This window comes from Halyomorpha halys, unplaced genomic scaffold, assembly GCF_000696795.3.
Source record: "Halyomorpha halys isolate HHAL.00 unplaced genomic scaffold, Hhal_1.1 Scaffold367.1, whole genome shotgun sequence".
Taxonomy (NCBI): Eukaryota; Metazoa; Arthropoda; class Insecta; order Hemiptera; family Pentatomidae; genus Halyomorpha; species Halyomorpha halys.
In genome coordinates, this window is record NW_027115775.1 from 361,258 (window position 1) to 381,265 (window position 20,008).

A 20,008-nucleotide genomic window follows, 5' to 3' on the forward strand; every position below is an offset into this window, starting at 1 on the left:
AGTAAAAAACTTTCGTATTAGTTATTATTTTCTAGTTTCATTTAAAATAATTATAAATTAATTTCTTAAATAAACTGTGATCTTTTATTTTTATGTGAATTTCCTACATTAAGAACATATCCCGAGTTCACAGAGTTCAAGAGAAGTTTTTTACTCAAACTGATATTGTAACAGGTGGTTTAAATGATAGTTAAGACCACAAAAAAAAGACTTTTGATTAAAGGAACGAAAACAAAAAATAGTTGATAAAATGGCTTAGGTGGAATACTCCAGTATCACTATGATAGACCTTTTTTAAAAACTATCCAAGTATTTCAAAATATCATACATTATCTACCAATCTCAAAATGCTTCATATTTTAGAAATTATGTTGCATATTTGGGTAAAGAACTAAAAAGTCTTTTTCTTTCGCTAATTGTGTTATAATAACAATTTTTATTATTTACATATTATATATCTTTACCGAGAAAGGAATATTGTGAAAGACAATAACATAATAATATAGTTAACTTTTATTATACGACTCGTTTTGAAAGACTAATTATCAGTACAAATGTCTAAATATCTAAAATTATATCAGTAAAATACTTTAATAAAGTATCTACTATGTATAGTTATGTTTACGATAAAACGATTTTTTGAAGAATTTGGAAAACAGGTAACTTTGTCAGTCTTTCCATCACTGTGCGACGTTAGCGCTCGTTGTCAGAGGGGTGGAGGTGTCTATCTTTAGAACCTGTTTTGAACATCATTGATGGTTTATAGATATCTCTCAGACTGTTTATCTCTCTTAAGGAGACAAGTTTATTTAATAACCGAATGATAATTAGTGTTGCCTAGTGTTTTAATTAATATGTCTTCTTTAAGAAATTTCATTCCTGTTAAGTCAATGTTATCACACATCAAATTTACTTCTTCATTAACCAAAAGGTACTATTTGTGTTAAGAACTTTTTTGATATATTTTAATAACAAATATGTTTTTATCAATTTCATAGTTCATTATTTAAAGTGCTTCAAAACAGATAATTGATAGTAATTAGTTTAAATGATCTTTTCTGTGAGTTAACCTAGGAATTACAATTTTTATTTCAGGAAACTTTGTAGTTCTTGGACTGTCTTTGAGTTTGTGACTTTTATTGAACATTAGCATTACTGATGTCTCTTAATTATTTTTGTTTGTTCATTATTGATTAATCTTTCAGTTCTCATTAAAATTAAAAAGGTTTTATAAGTCTTTAGCTGACTTTAACTGCTTAGTAAATATGTCAGCAGATTAATTGATTCATTTATGGTACAATTGTAAAAAAAAAAAAGGAGATAAAATAATTTATTTCTTTTCGAATAATTTAGTTTTTCTGATTTCGGATTTTAATGGCTTCAATTTTTTAAATATTGTCCATGTTAAGTTTACTTAATTATCTCTTGAATTAATAATAAATTTCTCGAGTTTATTTTTTAAATATATAATTATAATCTCTTTTAAATTCTGTTATTTTGTTTTAAGATTTAATCATAGAAGTTACTAGAATTTATAGAACACCCACAATATACATGTTTTGTGCTGTATAAAATTTAAAGATCATTAATTATATTTAAAAAACTGAAGATCAAAAGTAATCCAGTTGACTAAATGGTACCAGTATGTTATATTTCCATGTGGTTCTTTGTTTTCATTTCAGAATTTACATCATAATAAATCTAAAACTGTAATAATTTATACATTTTTTAAGACTATTTGATTGAATCCATTATGTTTTTCTTCTATATATCCCAATTGTTGATCCTATGTTATCCCTTGACCTAGTTATGGTACCCTTTCAACTTACCAATCGCATCCAGTTTTCATATCCAAGACCAATCAAAAATGTGACTTGATCTTTTTATTATAGATTCTCCTTACAATTTACTACCCTTACTCCAGCAGTTCCTTTTGCCAGGACACCCTTCATGAGCTAAAAAAATTCTCGGTACTCTTCTTGAGCCAAAAAAACTTTTGTTGGCATCCTTCTTGAGCTAAAAGAAATAATAATGTGGGCACAATAATCCTTAGAGTGGTTGAATATGTAGGGAAAAAAAAACAGTGCAAAATAAATGCTGGAATACACTATATTTGTACTATTTTAGTTTTAAATTATTACTTATTTTTTGTAATAATCTGAGTGAAAGAAAGTGGCATTTGCTTCTGCGAATTCTCTTAGGCACTCTGGCCTACAGTTGGGGTTCCCTAATTTAGGAATTACTGCCCTAATCTCATATTTCATTATTTTTTCTTTATTCTATGATTTTATCAATATTTTGTACAGTGTCACCACTCACATAAATTCACAAGCAAATTTAATGATAAGATTCTATAGCTGCTAAAAAAATTAGCTTCTTTCTTGATTCACTATCCCATTTATTAGAGCTCATTTATTCTCTATCATCCTTTGATGAGAGGGTTATATGTCTCTCTTCTAAGTTCCGTACTTTTCTGTAGTAAAACAATAGATAGTCTGTGAGTTACTCTGATTGATGGAATTATACATTTATTATTTCTTTCAGATACCTTAGTGCCCTACTACCTGAAACTGAAAGTTGTTCATATTCTGCAAATTGCTTAGCCTATTGTATTTCAAATTTCTTTGTAGTTCTTTATGGGAATTTATGTGACTGCATTAAAAAATTTAATTTTATTACATACAATCATAAATTATTAAAAACTACTCTACTAAAAAAACTTTTACTTCTTTAATGAAACAATTCAAAGCGAACTTTACATCATATATGCTGATTTATATTTATGCGAATTTAGGCCCTGACTGAGAAGGACTCGTTCAGGGTTTGTTTATATCCTAAGGAAGCTTGGTGAATGGAAGTAAACTGCAGTGAACCAATTAAAGCATTATTAATAATGCTATTGTTGCTGCTTTAGTTAGATCAACTGTTGATTTATGTTTGCTGTGCTCACTTAAGAGATAAATGAAATCCCAATAATTCCTTTTCAATAGTAGTTGCGACCTAAATTCACCATATATAGGCATACATTCCCATAAATATAAAGAAGAAGATGAAAATTATCACAAATTAGAAAAAAACAAAAACAGACACAGCTTCAGAAAAAAATAAAAAATAGCTTCAAAAAGAAAACAAACAACTTCATATTAATCCCATTATAAGTAACCAAACTGAGAACTGATGAGAAATGTTACAGCATAGTGTTTCGCATGACCCCTTCGATAGCACTGTTAGTCACTCATCATCTACTCAAGTACCTGTATTTCTATTAAAATTGAATTACATAATTGATCTGAGTACCTGCTAGCAACATGAAATGTTGTAGTGTATCATGTTTAATGAAAAATGTTACAAAAATACCAGTGATTCAGCAAATCAGTTTGCTTTTTAATATCAGTGAAAATGAATGGTCAATGAATAAAATGTTAAAACTAGGGCAAGTCAGTCATGCTTGCATCATTGGTATCTTATTATGCTTCAGAATAATAAGAAATAATGCTAAGGACTCTGCGTTTGAAATTCAAGAATGTAACCTTCTTGTAGTTATATGAAAAAATTGTTTTAATTACATTTGTATTTTCATAGGAGCATTTTTGTATTCGTTCTCCTTCCTTCTAATTAAAATTCATGGCAGTCATTGAAACTATAATTCAACAATGGAATCACTTGAGCCAAAACATAACCCTAAATTTAATGATATTGCATTTTCATACACCTAAATTTCTTTTGTATTAAATCAACGATAGAACTTATTGTGTGGTTACTAAAGTCATTTTCGTTGCTGTCCTACATCATATTTAGTTTTAAGTGGTAGAAATTGTTATGTTACCTAATTCTGTTAGTCATTTTATTGATTTTTGTTCTTTCATCATATTTGAAATGAATATATCTTAGACACGTTTTCTATTTCTTTTGGTGTGTTTTTCATTTTAAATCTTTTAACTTTTTTTGTAGTTACAGTTTTATTTATTTAACTACTAGTTTACTTTACGTGTTTTTGTATTTATTATAGAAGCTCAATTATTTTTAGAATCATTTCGTGGAGTTATTAATTATTATTATTCATTTATATTTTCTAAGTGGATGTTTTAATATTTTAATAGAATAAAATGTCCATTTTGTTTCATGGTCTTGCTCAAAGAAGTGAATTTCCTGTTTCTTAATCGAAACAAAAGGTTAGTTTTATTAGGATCCTTTATTTTGGAAAAAAAAAAAAAAGTTCTTAGGTAATTTAATGTTCCCATTCTTGTTTTGGTTTATTTCTTTAAATTGATAATTATTATCACCAAGTACAAGTATTGACTTATTCACCTAATTCTAAGTTTAAAAGGATCGTTAATTTGAATTCTCATTCTTTGGCTGAACAATCCGTGAGTAAAGGTCTCTTTGTTCAGCATTGGTCTCCAGTTCCAGCCACGGTCTGGTGTAGCTGCTTTCCAGTTTTACAATGAATATAGTGGGTATTCACTGGGGTCCCTCCAAACCCGAATATTCATATTAGGAACTGGTGTTGCTGATAAGGTTAATTTGAATTAGAAGGGTTTATTTGGTTGCTTGTACAGCTATAACAAAAGAAAAAAGTTCCATTTTTCTAGTAGGTATTGCAATGCCTGTTTTTTTTGTTGTAGCTACGGAATTTCATGTATTCTATTATATTACAAAAATTCATTCATGACATGTTGAGGTAATCAATAGAATTACTGGAAGATTATGTTTGAATTGTTTCAGAACTTTATCTACGACTCCCTCTAAAAGTGAAGGCCGGGAAGGATGGTTTAGCAAATTAATTGTCCGAAGGATCGAGCCAACAAAAGAGCCACATTCACGAATGCTGTCTGACAAAGAGATTATTTATGAACTGCAAACTCATAATATTAGACCCGATTCAAGGAAGAACTATTTATCTAATTAGTAAGAATTTCTCCTTAATGAGAAGTGTACGTCTTAATTTGATGAGATAAGGGCTACTTTTGAGTTTTAGTTGGCTATAATTCTTAAAAAGAATAAATAGCCTTTTCGTTGCAAAATTAAATTATTAGCAAGTTAAAATAAATTACAAGTAATTGTTTAAATTCTTGAGTTCTGTCTTCTTAACATGATTATTGAATATGTATGTGTCACTGAAGGGTTTATTTATTCAGTTTTTGTTATATGCAGATTTTTAATGATAGTTATTGTAAAATTAACATGGTATCAGGTTTTATAAAATAAATCGTTTTATCAAAAGCAGTAATGCTATTAATTCTGACCTTAAACAATAGTATGATTTTCACTTAACCTCTCTTAGGATCAGAACTTAAAGCTTTCTGGCTGCATTCAGCCCACTAAATTATTCTCTGTTCAATAAAATATATTTTTACAAATGGCCCTGAAATGACCAAAACATGTTGAGCAGTTGTTTCTGTTATCAATTTGTGAGGAGAAAATTAAGTAAATGGAAAGATGACATAGAGTTCAGAGAACTATGAGTCTCTCTTATAGATGAAGTTCTAATCATTTTTTAAATATAAATATTACAGATTTGATTATGACTTATTAAATATATTTAAAGTAACAATAAGATAATTCTTTTCAAGAATGAAGTATAATAATTACTGCTATTTTATTTAATATCAATGAAAATTCTGCATTTTATTTTAATTAGAAAAACTTTCCTTTCATTGAAGATATTTATTAATGTCATTAAAATTATGTAATTTTTTTTTATTTATTTTCTTTTTTATTATGCTTGTATTATTTAGGTTGGAGACACAAATATAGTTTAAAAAACATTAAAAATAGTGATGGAAATGATATTTTTTCAAAATTAACCATTTAGATGTGTATGTTAAAATTAATTTAAACAAAACAGTAAAACTTTATTTATAATAATATAGCTGATGAGGTATTGATTGAGCTATTCAAGAAAGAAGCAAATTAAGTGTGTTATCATTTAAAATTCAAGTATATTTCAATATTAAACACAGGCAGTCCCTATATTTTTGACAGGTTCTGTTCCTTGGAAACTGATTGAAGTCTAATTTGATAAGTTGAGTCCTGCTAAAAAAAAATTTGTTTTTATGTTAAACACTTAATAGTAAAATATTATTATGTTGTCTTTTGTTTATCTTTAAAGTCATTTATATAATACACCCTCAATTAAAAAACCTTTATTTGTCATGATTCGATTCTTTAACGACTTTGTTTAATAACAAATTTTATTTTCAAGTGACGTAATTCTGAATTTCAGTGACGTAAAACGGTTTCTTGTATAAATTGGTTTATGGCTCAACCTCCAAATAACTTAAAACTGGGACTGCCTGTGATTGGGTTTTGTTTTTTAGTTTTAATTTTAATGATTTTTCTTTAGAAATGTTTTTAAATCATTCCATTCGATTGGGTTTTGAGAGGAGTTTCAAGTTTAATTTTAACTAGTGTTTTGGTTATGTGGTTAGACATGATTGTGATGAAGTAATTTACATTCTGCAGGTAAATTACATTTCTTTTTTAAGATGGCTTTTAAACTTTTTTGGGATTATTGTAATTCTATATGTCCTTAAAACTTTTACAAGATATTTAAAATTTCTTGAGATTCAGATTTTATTCCCCTAATTTCAAAGGATTTTATCTAGAACAGTTAGGTTTAAAACTGATTCCAATGCTCAGTTTTGTGGAAATAACTTCTTAGTTATTCATTAGTAATACATTTAGAAACAAAATAGTATTCTCTTTTCAAAACCCAATCAAAAACTTTATTTTGTGAGGAATTACTGATGATTTGATCATTTACCTTATCTCACCCTTTATCTATTGTGCAATTTGGTAAAAACCAATTAAGGTAACTAGTTTGGTAGCCCTCATTAGTTTAAATGAGTGTTGATTCATGGATTTATCAGTATAAATATGGCTACAGCCATTGACAAATAAGGATAAAACCATTTATTTAAGTCAAGATGAGCTGATAATATTTCACCAATATTATCAACCCTTCTTAACTTGATTCATATACCTGCCTTCATCTAAATTTAACTAATAAATATAATACATTCATTTAATAGCTAATCATCTTCCAGATTAAGTTCTTAGTTCTCTAGGAAATAATTCTATAAGGTATTATTTAGCAGTCAAAACTTTAGGAGAGCAACATTTTCATTTATTTTCGGTAATGTTCCTATCCCATAAGATTATTCTAAACATTATTGACTAATGTATCCTTTGAATTAGTTGATGACCCGTAAAACTGTTTGTCCATTGTCCAAACAAGAAAACAGGTTAGTAGGTTTTTATTCATCTTTGTTGTGGCTTGATCTAGATAATGACTATTTGTTTTAAAAAAATTGTTTGCATTTTATGATGGTTAATTAACATTATGTAATATTCTCTACTTTATAAAATTGTGTATTTGGGCAGGATTTGATACGTTAACGGAATCTCACATTGACAGCAATAAACAATGTCTCATATACAAAACAAAACAAATTTCCATTAATTTTTATTTACAGTGAAGTCTCAGTTATACTGATTAGTTCTTCGTATAAGTGAATATTTCGTGTAAGTGAATACGCAATACATATGTATTATGGATCTATATTTATGAGAATTTTTTTCTCGTACTTAGTAGGTACATATTGGCATGTTGTATGCAGTTGAAAGAAAAACAATTATTTATTGTATAAAAATTTAATTTATCTTTAATCCGAATTTTTTAATTTTTGCGTTGTTTGTTTGTTTCATGTTGCTTTTGGCTGAATACATCAGTCTTTCGCATTCTGTTAAGGTGTTAGATTCCTTCTCGCTAATTTCTTTCGCATATATAAAATGTTTTACAACTTCAAATGCTTCAAGAGCTTCTGCAAAAGATGGAATCAGAATTGTCCGAGCTTCCTTCGGTTGGGGTTGGGGCAATTTCTGCGATTATGGCTTCGTCGCTTTGAGGCGCGCAGACTGCCAGATTGTTGTCGTACTCTGCGAAATTTTCGAATGTAATGTCAGAAAAGACTGTCGGAAGAACATTCCGGAAGGTTTTTGCAACTTCTACTTCTTCAGTGGTTTCTTCCTGTCTCAAATCTTTTAGAGCGATCCTGCTTTACAGAAGCACTTTTAGATAGTAGTAGACTGTTTTCTTTCCTCCGAAGCAGGGATCGTTCTTCTCAGCCAATGTTTTGGAGGGCAACAAGTTAAAGAATAGTCCAGTTTCATCGGTATTAAAAATGTCGCGTTAGGAGTAGTCCTTTTACGATTATTGGTAGGACCTCTTTTTTCCAATGGTCAACCGACGAGACCTCAACACTAGCGGATTCGCCGCAGACACTCTGACCAGTAATCCCATGCCTTAATTTGAACTTCTGAAGCCATCCTGTAGATGCTTTGAAGTCTTCAGTGACATTTAGTTTTTTAGAAAATTCCAGGGCCTTTTCCTGGAGCAATGGCCCACTTATTGGCATACTCTCTGCCCGTTTTTGCTGAAACCAAAGCCTTTTCCAAATCGACATACTGGCCACCTTGCGTTTGAGCTCTTTTTGCACAGCTTTGCCCAGCCCTAATAAAGTTGGCTTCTATCTCCTCTCTTTTCTGAACAATTGTTGCGAGGGTCGACCATGGAAGTTTTAATCTTTTCGTGATTTCAGATTTCGTTACATATGGATTGTCATCAACTTCTTTTAAAATTTTAATTTTGTCTTCCATAGAAAGAGATTTTTTTGAGGTTTTTCGTTTTTTCACACATATTCACTTCAGGCGTTAACGAGGGACTGACAATTTTTATTTTGAATCGAAAGTAGGGAGTAGAATGTAAACATTAAGAATCATTGGGACCGAATATTATTCGTGGAAAAAAGTTGTTTACTGTTTCGTTTTTCACAGTAATTTTCGTCCTTTGTCTTGCCACGGAAGAAAAAAAAATCGTAGAACTGAATAAAATTTACTAATATGTACATAAAGAGGGTCCAAACTTTCCTTCGTATAAATGGATAATTACATACACATAATTAAGGGGTTTTTGCAGGGGATTGAGAAATTCTTCGCATAACTGAATGTTTCGTATAAGTGAGACTTCACTGTAAATGTATCTCTTAATACCTAACCAACTAACTAAACCATTAATGATAATATGTAATTAACAATTAACCAATAGATGCCTAAACTAACCAAACCTAAACTATTTTAATTTGTACTTGCTATTCACTTATAGACTAACCTAAAGGTAAAGTTTACCAAATGCACAAAATAATTCGTATACAAAATAAACAAATAATTAATTTCAAGTGCAACTACTTTTGACTAAGCAAGAGAGAACTATTCCATATCTTCCATTTCCTTCTTGAAGTCAGGCGCATTACAACTTGTATGTCTCATTCCATGACATTAAAACAAAATACATGTTTATTTAAAAGTGACATTATTCTCTATTCATTCTAATAACTATATTTCTTAAAATCTATTCACTTCTTAGTTGTTTGGGGAGCTGTGCTGTGCTTTCTGAACAAACTTAGGTTTGGAAGTAAAAAGTTAAGGGAAGGATGTGTGATTGAGATTGGCTCATTATCTACAATTTAAGCCTCTTATCTGCCCCCATATTCCTTCCTCCATTGTGTGGGCCTGCCCAAGGATGTATTCTCAGGTTACAGCTGGTTCAAATAGATAAAATAGTTCTCCTTCTTAATAACTTCGCATTCTCTTTCCTAAATCATATTTTTGGTAACACATTTAGCCCTTTTTGTTGATTTGTTGGCTGTTTTGTGAATTTCGGAAAGCCTAATTTTTCATACTAAAACATAATCCTTCATTGTTCCTGGGAATGTATTTCGAGACAAATCAAACGGAAATAAAATCTCAAAGTCACAACCATACAATAGATGATATAGCGAGTACCCTCTTGAAATATGAGGTTTTACTCTGTATGGCAGCAGAGCAATGGGGACCCGTTTGTTCATGTCGGCTGCGTCATTACGCATTAGGTGTGTCCAATGGAAACAATCCAATAATCCATTTCCCGCTGGATGGTAGGTAGTTGTATAGACTTTGTTTATTCCACCTAGTCCTGATAACGGACATGTCTCCTTCAGCAATTCCGGTTTGAAATTTGAGCCAAATTTCACAAAAAACCACAAAGATACTGGGGCCATTATTTTTATCATCTGTGTATTATATAGATCATCCACCCAACACCATAATTTTGCTTTTCTGTACTTTCTCCAGATATGTTCTTATAATATCTCGACACCAAGCATCCTCTTTTTGTTCCTTTAAGAAAGATATTTTATCGAGGAACTACTTTAGCGACTCCTCTGCTGTGACCATTAGCGTTTTGATTTCACTTCAGGCCTATAAACGATGTCGTATAATGTACTTCATTAATAGTGGAGTCCACCACGCTAGTCGAGCAGAAGAATCTCTTCCTAATATAGCTTCCATTTCAGGTCTGTTGCTATTATAATCTTCCTACATAACAAATAACATCTAAATTCAGCGGCAGCCCTTATTACTGCTAGTAACTCAGTAGCAGAGCAGTTTAGTCGCAGTAGGCGGCTGGCATATGCTCACTGGTCTCTTAATCCCTTTCCTTCTCTGAGAAAGAACCAGTCCCAATGCTATGACGAAACGATGGCATAAACGGATCATTAAGATGCAAGGCCCACAAACGCTTTGACATCTGTAGTGGTTCTAGGCACTGGATACTCTACCACTATATCCACCTTTGCTGGAAACTATATATCCCAAATAATGTACTTCACTCTACTCAAAGTAGCACTTGTCCTGATTGGCTTGTAACTTAGCTTCATCTAGTCACGCTTACACCCTTCCTAATTGCTGACAGTGTTCCTCTGTAGACGATAAAATTATCCAGATATACCAGACATTCTCCCCATTTTATTTCTGCTGTAGCTGGTCCATTAGCCGCCGGAATGTTGCCAGTGCATTAACTAAACCGAAAGGCATCTTTTTATTCTCGAATTATCCTCTCTCAGTAGTATATGCCGTCTTCTCTTTATCTTTCGGCCTGATTGCGGTCTTCTCTTTATCTTTCAGCCTGATTGGTATCAGATGATATTCAGTAGTTAGATATAGATTAGAAAAGAATCAGCTTCACCCCATTCTCTCTAGCGTCTCAAAAATCAATGGGAGAGGGTAAGCATCTGTTTTGTAATTTGGTTTAGATCGCAAAAGTTGGTACAGAACTTGAACTTGGACTGAGGGACTATCTCCTTTCTATTTTTTTTTTTTTTTATACCAGTGTTACTATGGATTCTCAGAAGGGCGTATGATTTCCTTTTAAAGGATGTCCTGAATGTTTTCTGCTTTCACGGGTCGGTGATGAAAAGGTTCACTAGGATCGATTTATACCTGGTCCTTCTGTAGTTCGAATTAGATGGTACAATTCTAATCGGCAACCTTTCATGCCACGAGGTTCAAACATGTGTATATATTTTCTTAAGACCTCTAAAATTTGTCCTCTTTCAGTAGTGGCCAAATGGGATAGTTTATTTCGACATTTTTGATCAAGTTTTAAGTACTTTAGGTCACTGCACTTAGAGCCTGAACCACATTTCGCCAGCTTATCCTTTATATTGTGCTTTGGAATCTCCCTTGGCCAGGCCTAAACTTTTCCCTTAAGGTTTCACCACTTCCCCATTTGACAAATTAATTAGTTTGACCTAGATTCTTCTGCCTATCATCTTATTAATACTCAAATTTTGCAAGACTAATTATTTTTTAAATATGTTTTCATTTATCCGTGTATTCTGAAAACTTACTAAAGCCTTTTGTAAGTATTTCATCTCCAATTTTATCTATTCCATCTCAGCATTTAACTTAGTTCTTCCTCTATGGCAACCTATTACTGTTATATATGCTAATAATAGGTTAATTGAGTATATCTGAACTTAATTTCCCTACACACCTAAATTCTGCCATATTTTATTTACAAGTTATAATACCTATTTTACTAGCAATATTATCTACATAATTAATTTGGGATATAAGATAGGATTTGATAGGATAATCTCATATTGACAACAAAACACAATCTCTCTCATATACAAAATAAATAAATGGTTAATTTCGAGTTTATAGGCTGACCACCATTGACTGTGAGGCAGAGAGAGAACTATCCTAACTGGAGAAAGTCTTCCATTTCCTTCTTAAAATTAGGCTCAGTATAACTTGGATTTCTTATACCTTAATATTAATTAGTTAAAATATATGACTTGATGAATGTTTAAAATTGTTATTGTCTTGGATTTTTTTATATTTATTAAAAAAAAACTTAGTTGAGAAATGTACAAAAAAATAAGATTAACCTAAATAGATTAAGAAAAAACTCTAATCACATGTCGATTTTAAGATCACGTGCTGGCGGACCGATTTATTTTAACTTCTCGGATTTCTAATTTGTTAGGGTCCCAATATATGTTTTCAGAGATGTCGGAAATGTAAATGCTTAAAATGAAATGTAAATGCTTTCCCATTATTTGAGAATTGTCGAGAGAGTCCTATGCATGATTATTGAATACCTTGATCAATCAAAATCATGATTAATAAAATCACTTAATTTTCAGAATTATGTGTCCTCAAAATTAACTGCTTCATTTTTACAGGAACATAAAAATTTTGATCCTCACAATTAACTTTTAAATAAGTATTTTTCGGTTTTAATTAATGGCAGGATCTACTCCAGGAACTACTCTGGAAGCCTTTGCAGAATTTTTCTAATCTCTTAATGAGCTACCTTGTGTTGAAGCTTGTCATTAGTTATTGTATAAATATTAAAGTTAATATTTATAAATAATAACTTTCTTGAATCTGGAAACTTGCAAATTTTACATTTAGTCAAACAATTCATTTCTAAAATTCATGGCTACTTTTTTGTTTTACCAGCATTCATCCTGATGGTTGGTCCTTGTTATCACTAGCTTTTTCTTCATCTTATACAAACCAAATAACTCTGCAAAATCTCTTACCATTTGCTTGATCGCTTATTTTCCCTTCTCTATATGAGTTTTGATGCACCAAATGACTGTCCACATCTGAATTAGGTACAATGGAAACAGGTTATTGGCCCAGTGTTGGAGGCTTTGTTATCTTGGAACAAATAGCCCTCTTAGAATTCCCTGGGGTGAAGGATGGAATATCAGGATAGGTGCCGGTATAGAATTGATGGATGATTAGAATGTAGAATTCTTGTAATAAAATTAGTTAGGTACATGATTCCTTTAAGATACACATGGTAGAGAAATCGAGAGATCACATAGCCAGGTATCATTAGTTCCTTAAAATAATGTTTATTATTAATTACAAGAACCAAGAAGTGATTATTGTATTATAATTTGTTAGTTATTAAAAAAGTAATAAAACTCATGAAATAAAGAAAATATATCGTCAATCTCTAGTAACATTTTATTTTATTTTAGTCCCATGGATTGTTAATAAATATATACTTACTAGCATACACCTTTATTTAATTTTTTTTTGTGTTAACTGGTTGAACAACATAATATATCATGGATTAAAGGTAGTTATAAAATTGGTATTGATACTATACAAACATTCTTTATCAATGTTCTTGTAGTGGTGCTTATAAATATTTTTAAAAAAAAAAGTATTAATTATTACCGTGTTATAATTTGTATGCCAATAATAAATAACAAAGATTATGAAATGAAGAAAGTATATTGTTCATCCGAATTAACATTTTATTTTATATTTTTATGCTAATATAGTTAAGTTTCTGTGGATTTACATTAGTGCTTCTATTAGTATTTATTTTTATTTATTGAGTGATTTAGGGTTCATCTTTTTACCATGTTTTATATAACTTGTTAAGTTCATTTTTATTTTATTTTCTCTATCAAATATGAAATTCCAATGATTTCTTATATTCAGGGATAGATTGCCATGAAGATTTTCTTCATTTGTGACCTATGAAGTTCTGTAATCAATTTTCAGTGAAAAGACTGTGCAACTGATTGAGTCCCGTAAAAGTGAATTGAACAGTGAACTAGTTGGTTCATGGACGGTTGAAGTTGGGGACATGGACCAAGCTCTTCACTTATGGAGACACACTGGGGGATTTTCAGGGATTGATGTGGCCAAGAGGATATTGGCCACTGATGATGTAAGCTAGCTGTAGTAATTAAAATGTCCTTTTTTGTCTGTACAGTCGTCTTTAATTTTAATTAATAAATTACTTTTTATTTAACGTACTAGTTGATATTTTTAAAATTTTGTGTTATAATTTAATTAATCAATCTTTCTGTTTCCAATATATTATTAATCATGTATTGATAGATTTCAGGGTAACAATAAAAAAATAAAAATAAAATTAAACTGGATGAATATGATATATATCATATATGAATATGATTTTATTTGTTTAACAAACATTGGCCTGTGTTACGTATATGCTTCCTCATCTATCTCTGAACAAAGATTATTCTCTCATTTAATAATATATATTTTAATGTTCATTAAATGTTTACTATTTAAAAAATAATCATTATTGTTCGGTTTCAACTTATCCATTTAAGAAATTGTCATATTTGAAATCACCAATACATTCTAGTTCGATAATTAAGTTTTATTATAAAAATTTCCTTTGCTAGTTTTTTCACAGTTAATTTTTTATGATTCTTAATTGTTCGAAGCACAATGGCATTAAAAAAACTAACTAAAAAAGTTATTTTTTTTTAAATAACATCTTTAATCTTTAACTATCATCCCCTCTGTATACTAAGTGTATATCTCTTTTATGGCAGAACAGTTATTTGGCGTTTAGTTTAAGAAGCAAACCCATTAGTTTCTAGCCTTTCCTCCTCTTCCATTCCTGATAATCCTCCGAAGCACCTGAAAAGAAGATGGCCTTCTAATGTAAAAACGTTATTAAGAGTGTTACCAATGGGTAGTTTCTCCACATGCCTGTATCATGCCATTACGATCTTACATCATATTCACTGGATGTATTATTGTGTACAGTTATAGATGTCAATAAAGAAATAAAAAAATAGTTTAGGAAGCATAACAGGCATGCTAAACAGAAGTAGAATGATGACTAAAAAGGTTATTGTCTTTAAATGACAACGTAAATTTTTAACCATTACCTTCCCTCTGCACCTTAAATGTAGATCTCTATTATGATGAAACATTATTAAGTTTTGAAATTATTTTTGTTAAACTGTGAAAAATTATGAATAAAAATATATTTTCTCAAGCCTATTATAGAGCATAAGTCAAATTATCTTAGCAAATGAAACTACCACACTCAATTGTGATCTGTTTTAATAGATTGTAGGAATTTACACACTACCCATTTATCATATGTTCTGTTGTGGGTTATAACCCAACTGCTGTTTTTATTGCTTTATTAGATCACATCTGGCACCTTCCATTCACTGGAAAGATAAACAAACTCCAACAGATACTTTTCAGTTGAGATTAGTACCTAAATTTGTATAAACGCAAATCAGTTTATGATATCAGATTACACCCACAATGACAGAACATATGGTCAACAGGATATTGTGTAAGTACTTGATTATAATTAGACTTCCTCTATCTCTACCCCTGAAGATTTTTTCTCAAAAAACTTTGCTCTCGTGAATTCAAAGTAATATCCACATAATTCTAAAGTTTCATTTGAAACTTAGTTTTAGAGAATTTAGAGAACTACCGAATTGAAGACGACAATAACATCACGCTTTCGATGATGGTTCTCTAAATAATGGTAATAACTGTCTTCTTAAAAAATATATTGTTGGTAAATAATCTTACATTCTTTATCTTAACAATTTAAATAAAATTTATATTACTTAAATATCTGTGTTTTACTTATCAAAATAAAAACTAACAAAGAAGTTTAGTAACTATTATTATTCATTATTTAGCTGTTAGTATTATAAATCTATTCACTAAGTTATTATTGTAATTTCGATTTATTATTTTATTAAACCCAGCTTTATTGTCTGCATTCTGATTGTATATAGATCTAGTGTGGTCCTTATTTGAAAAAAAAAATTTCAGAACCCTCAGATAGCTATTCCGTAATTTTATAATCATTATAATATATTTTCGAATTAATATAATTCATCTTATCTTTTTAAACGCTAAATTTTAAAATCTCAGTTATAAAAAGTGCTGTTCTTTCATCACTGAAGCATATAGTTCAGCAATATAGTAGGACTACCTAATATATAACTAAAAAATTTTGGCTTAATGTCTAGGATGGACTTTGAAATTACTAAAAAAGTATTTTCTTAGTTTCGGACAGCCTTCCCATTCCATCTATTTCATATTGAAAGGGTTTCTCCTTAAAATATCTTACATTTTCTTTGCGAACATCAAAAATTAGAATGATTTTATTGAAGGCATAAATTAAAAAATATATATGCCCTTATTACTGGGTACGTGGCTCGACAATTTTCTATTCTTGAGGACTTAGTATTATTAAGCTCTCCAAATAATTTAAGCTTTGATATTAATTAGTCATTTTTTTGCACCTCAGCTCTTGGACTATTCATCATGATCCTAAAGAATTTGATAAACTTAAATTAAAAAATTGAAATTCAAGCTATTTGGCATTTAAATATAACTTTATGTTAGGCTATGAAGATTTTTTACCATTACTGTCATTGAATACTATTCTATGTAATGGGAAAACCATTTTTTTAGTTAAGCTGCTTTTGTTCATTATTATAAACCACTTTTACTTTTCCTTGCATCAAATCACAGAACTTTGTTTAAAGTTGGTGCTGTGTTTTACATTACTCAAGAATTAAATCTTTTTTAATTTGTCTGATTATTAATGTTTTTAATAAACCATTAATGATATTAATGTTTACCTTACTATAATTAGTAATGCATTTTAATTCACCCATTTTACAATATTTATTGGTTTGGACTTGAATAAGTCACTTAATAATAATTTGTACTGAAAGAATTATTATGATTATTTAAGACTCAATATCTACAAAAGCTGAGTTGATTTAGGTGTGTTTGTATATTATGATTGTTGACCATTTTAATTGAACTTAAATAGTTTTGAATTTCATAAGAATAATTTTATTTTTTGGCAGTTGTAAAATTTTTGTATGTTTGTTGAAAAATATTTTGTTGATGCAAAACAATAACAACCCCTCTCTGTTAGTGTCCTACTTAATTTACCTTGAGTCTAAATAACCAAGTCTCACAAATGTTGTGTGTGTATCTGTTTCTTTAATATCAATTAGGTATTATCCTCATTGAAATAGTCTTACAGGGCTCAAATGACCAATTTTCGAAAAATGTTCTCTAAAGTACCTTTGATTTTGTTTGTTTGAAATGATTAATAATCTCACATTGTTAGCTGTAATAAATGATGTATATGAAAGCTTTTGATAACTAATTAAAGGGGTAAGTGTTTTTTACCCGACCAGCTGAGATGAGTCATCAGACCAACTGAGAAATCAGAAACAGCAGAGAGCACTTTATCTCTCCCAAACCCATTCAATTACATTGATATCTTTTGTTAAACTGTTATATTTTAGTCAGCAATGAAGTTGATGTATGACTTTGAAATCAAAATGTATGTAAATATTAATCTAATTAATTTTTATTATAATTTTATGTGCAGGATTATTGGAAACTTGAAAATGAAAGGGGCTCTTACTTGCGTTCTAGACATTTGCAGTACTTGTTGTCCTTCAGTTATTGGCCACAAATAGAGAGTAGAGAAGGCAACAACATTTATGAAATTAGAAGTTATCGTTTAAAACCTGGAACAATGATTGAATGGGGAAACAATTGGGCCAGAGCCATAAATTACCGCCGTAGCAACAAGGAAGCATTTGCTGGATTCTTTTCTCAAGTTGGGCGACTTTACAATGTTCATCACATTTGGTGTATGTCTTCTTAAAATATTTGTTTTGATGGAATATGTTCTATAATTACTCAGTATTTTTTAGATTTTATATGGGATGATAGTTTTACTGACTTCATTGGAAGTTGGTACAGGCTTGTGCCATAGTTATGAGATTTTATGGGCCGATGGGGTTTTTATGCCCTACATATCTCTAAAGATGACCGGCCACTTTTTACTAAGTAATGTTTTTTTTTTGTGTCATTTATGAAATTTATAAAGTGAAGTAATTATTAGTAAACTTAGAAGGACAGCGATCCCTGTTTTTATCTAGTATATCTGAAAATCTATAATACTCCAATGGAACCAAATTATTACCAACCTAATTGCACAGCATTAGTTATTAACATAAGTTCAGAGAAATTATTTTACCTAAAATTTGATCCAAAACAATATTAGTTTGTTAAAAGTTATATTTATGTTTTTTTGTTTTTTTTTATTGAATGACAAATATTGTTTTATCATGACTGTTTTTTTTTTTAGGTTATAAAGATTTGCATAGCAGAAAAGAAATAAGAGAAAGCGCGTGGAGACTTCCAGGTTGGGATGAATGTGTAGCATATACAGTGCCATTAATTAGGGAAATGCATTCCAGGATACTTCGACCTACTACTTTTTCTCATACAAAATAATTTGATGGTTCTAAAATGTTATCAAAATTGTTATCTGAATAATTAATAAATATTTGAAAAATCACAGGGGAATTAATATAAGTAGTTTCAATGATTTATTTTACTCTGTTTATTGTTATTACATTGTTTACGTGAGTGATTTTTAGTATACAAGTTGGTTGTTAGGAGTTTAATATTTGATTATTTATTAATAATAAGTATAATTTGTTAATGATATATAAATCATTGAATTAAAAATATTTAAAATTTTGATTAAAACTAATTAATTGCTTTAAGATTTCTAATCCTTTGTTAAATTTATTTACTTATGTATTAAACTTAAGTCAGATCATTAAGATATTTTCTTTTTGTGATAATTTCTCAGTTTTTGGATTTAAGTTTAGATATTTGAGGATTAATGTAATATCTTTTTGTAGCTGGCATAATTATGTTCAATGTGATTGGTCTATGCACCGTTTGTAAAATTATATTTTTTCTTTATTGATTTTTTGTTTGTTATGATTTATTATAAATGATTGTAGCATGATGAATAATTTTTATTAGATGTTGTACTGTAAATAATATGTAACTATGTGTATAAGGAGATGACATACGTGTTTGAATACCTTCCTTCTGGGTTATATGTAAGTCAAGTGAAAAATACTTACATCTGTTAAATTATTTTTTATACTTTTGTTTAATTGAATTAAGAAAAATGGTATATACTGTTTTTAGTTTCAATAAAAAAAGTGTTAAAGAAAATATTTTTGATTTTATTTTTTTATTGATTTACATTGTATAGAATATACCCTATTGACTCGTATTTCTTATGTGTTTAACAGATTGTATTTTGATAAAATAAGTGTCTTTTTGATAAAACTTGATTTTTATGATGGACATTAGTTGAACTAAAGAAATTGATAAGAATCAGAAGGTTTATGGTTTGTATTTTTTGTAATTTTTAAGTTAATTATTATTTACAATTTAAAAGTAATTTCCTTTTGAAACAAATTATTTTATGTATTAAATTGTATTTGGATTTAATTTTAAGCAAATAACATTGTCAAGGTAATTGTGTGAGATTAAATGGTTCTGACACCATTTGAAGATATGAGGTGATCTATACCAGAAGGCCTTGACAATGCATGTTCATACCAGTCAGGAACTGGCTATAACTGGGAGATGAAAGGAAGAGTCTTACAGGAACTAGCCGTAAATCCTTGAAGGATGGAAACTTCACTCGGTAGGGAACGAGCCTAGTGGTCGTGAAGGGGATTGCAAGTCCTTCAGGAACTAGCTGTTGGTCATTGCAATAACTATTTATTGTAATACATTGGTTCTCATCTGAAAATATTATCTTCAAGATCATTGAGGGTGGTTGCCAAGAATCCACAGGAGGCCACAATACTGTGTATTCACTCATTTTTAGTGTTATTAATTTAAAGAAGTGGGTAACAATGATATAGAGCTAGGATAATGAAGGCTAGGAAAGACGGGCGATAACCAAAGGGTAAGTTTTTCGACATTACAACAA

The 20,008-nt window shown here is 29.8% G+C and overlaps 1 protein-coding gene across 1 annotated transcript; it reads left to right on the forward strand.

Moving 5' to 3' along the window:
* Positions 1-722: 722 nt before the first annotated feature.
* Nipsnap (protein nipsnap) lies at positions 723-19,238 on the forward strand. Its single transcript, XM_014422348.3, has 5 exons — positions 723-931; positions 4,726-4,908; positions 13,921-14,089; positions 17,579-17,846; positions 18,347-19,238. Exons 1-5 carry the CDS (start codon positions 855-857, stop codon positions 18,493-18,495), a joined length of 846 nt encoding a protein of 281 aa, XP_014277834.1. The 5' UTR covers positions 723-854; the 3' UTR covers positions 18,496-19,238.
* Positions 19,239-20,008: the final 770 nt, after the last annotated feature.

Coding starts and splice junctions, on each gene's coding strand:
- Nipsnap (XM_014422348.3), top strand. CDS start 855: ATGTCTTCTTTAAGAAATTTCATTCCTGTTAAGTCAATGTTATCACAC. Junction 14,090..17,578: donor GGATATTGGCCACTGATGAT/GTAAGCTAGCTG, acceptor TTTTATGTGCAG/GATTATTGGAAACTTGAAAA. Junction 17,847..18,346: donor CAATGTTCATCACATTTGGT/GTATGTCTTCTT, acceptor TTTTTTTTTTAG/GTTATAAAGATTTGCATAGC.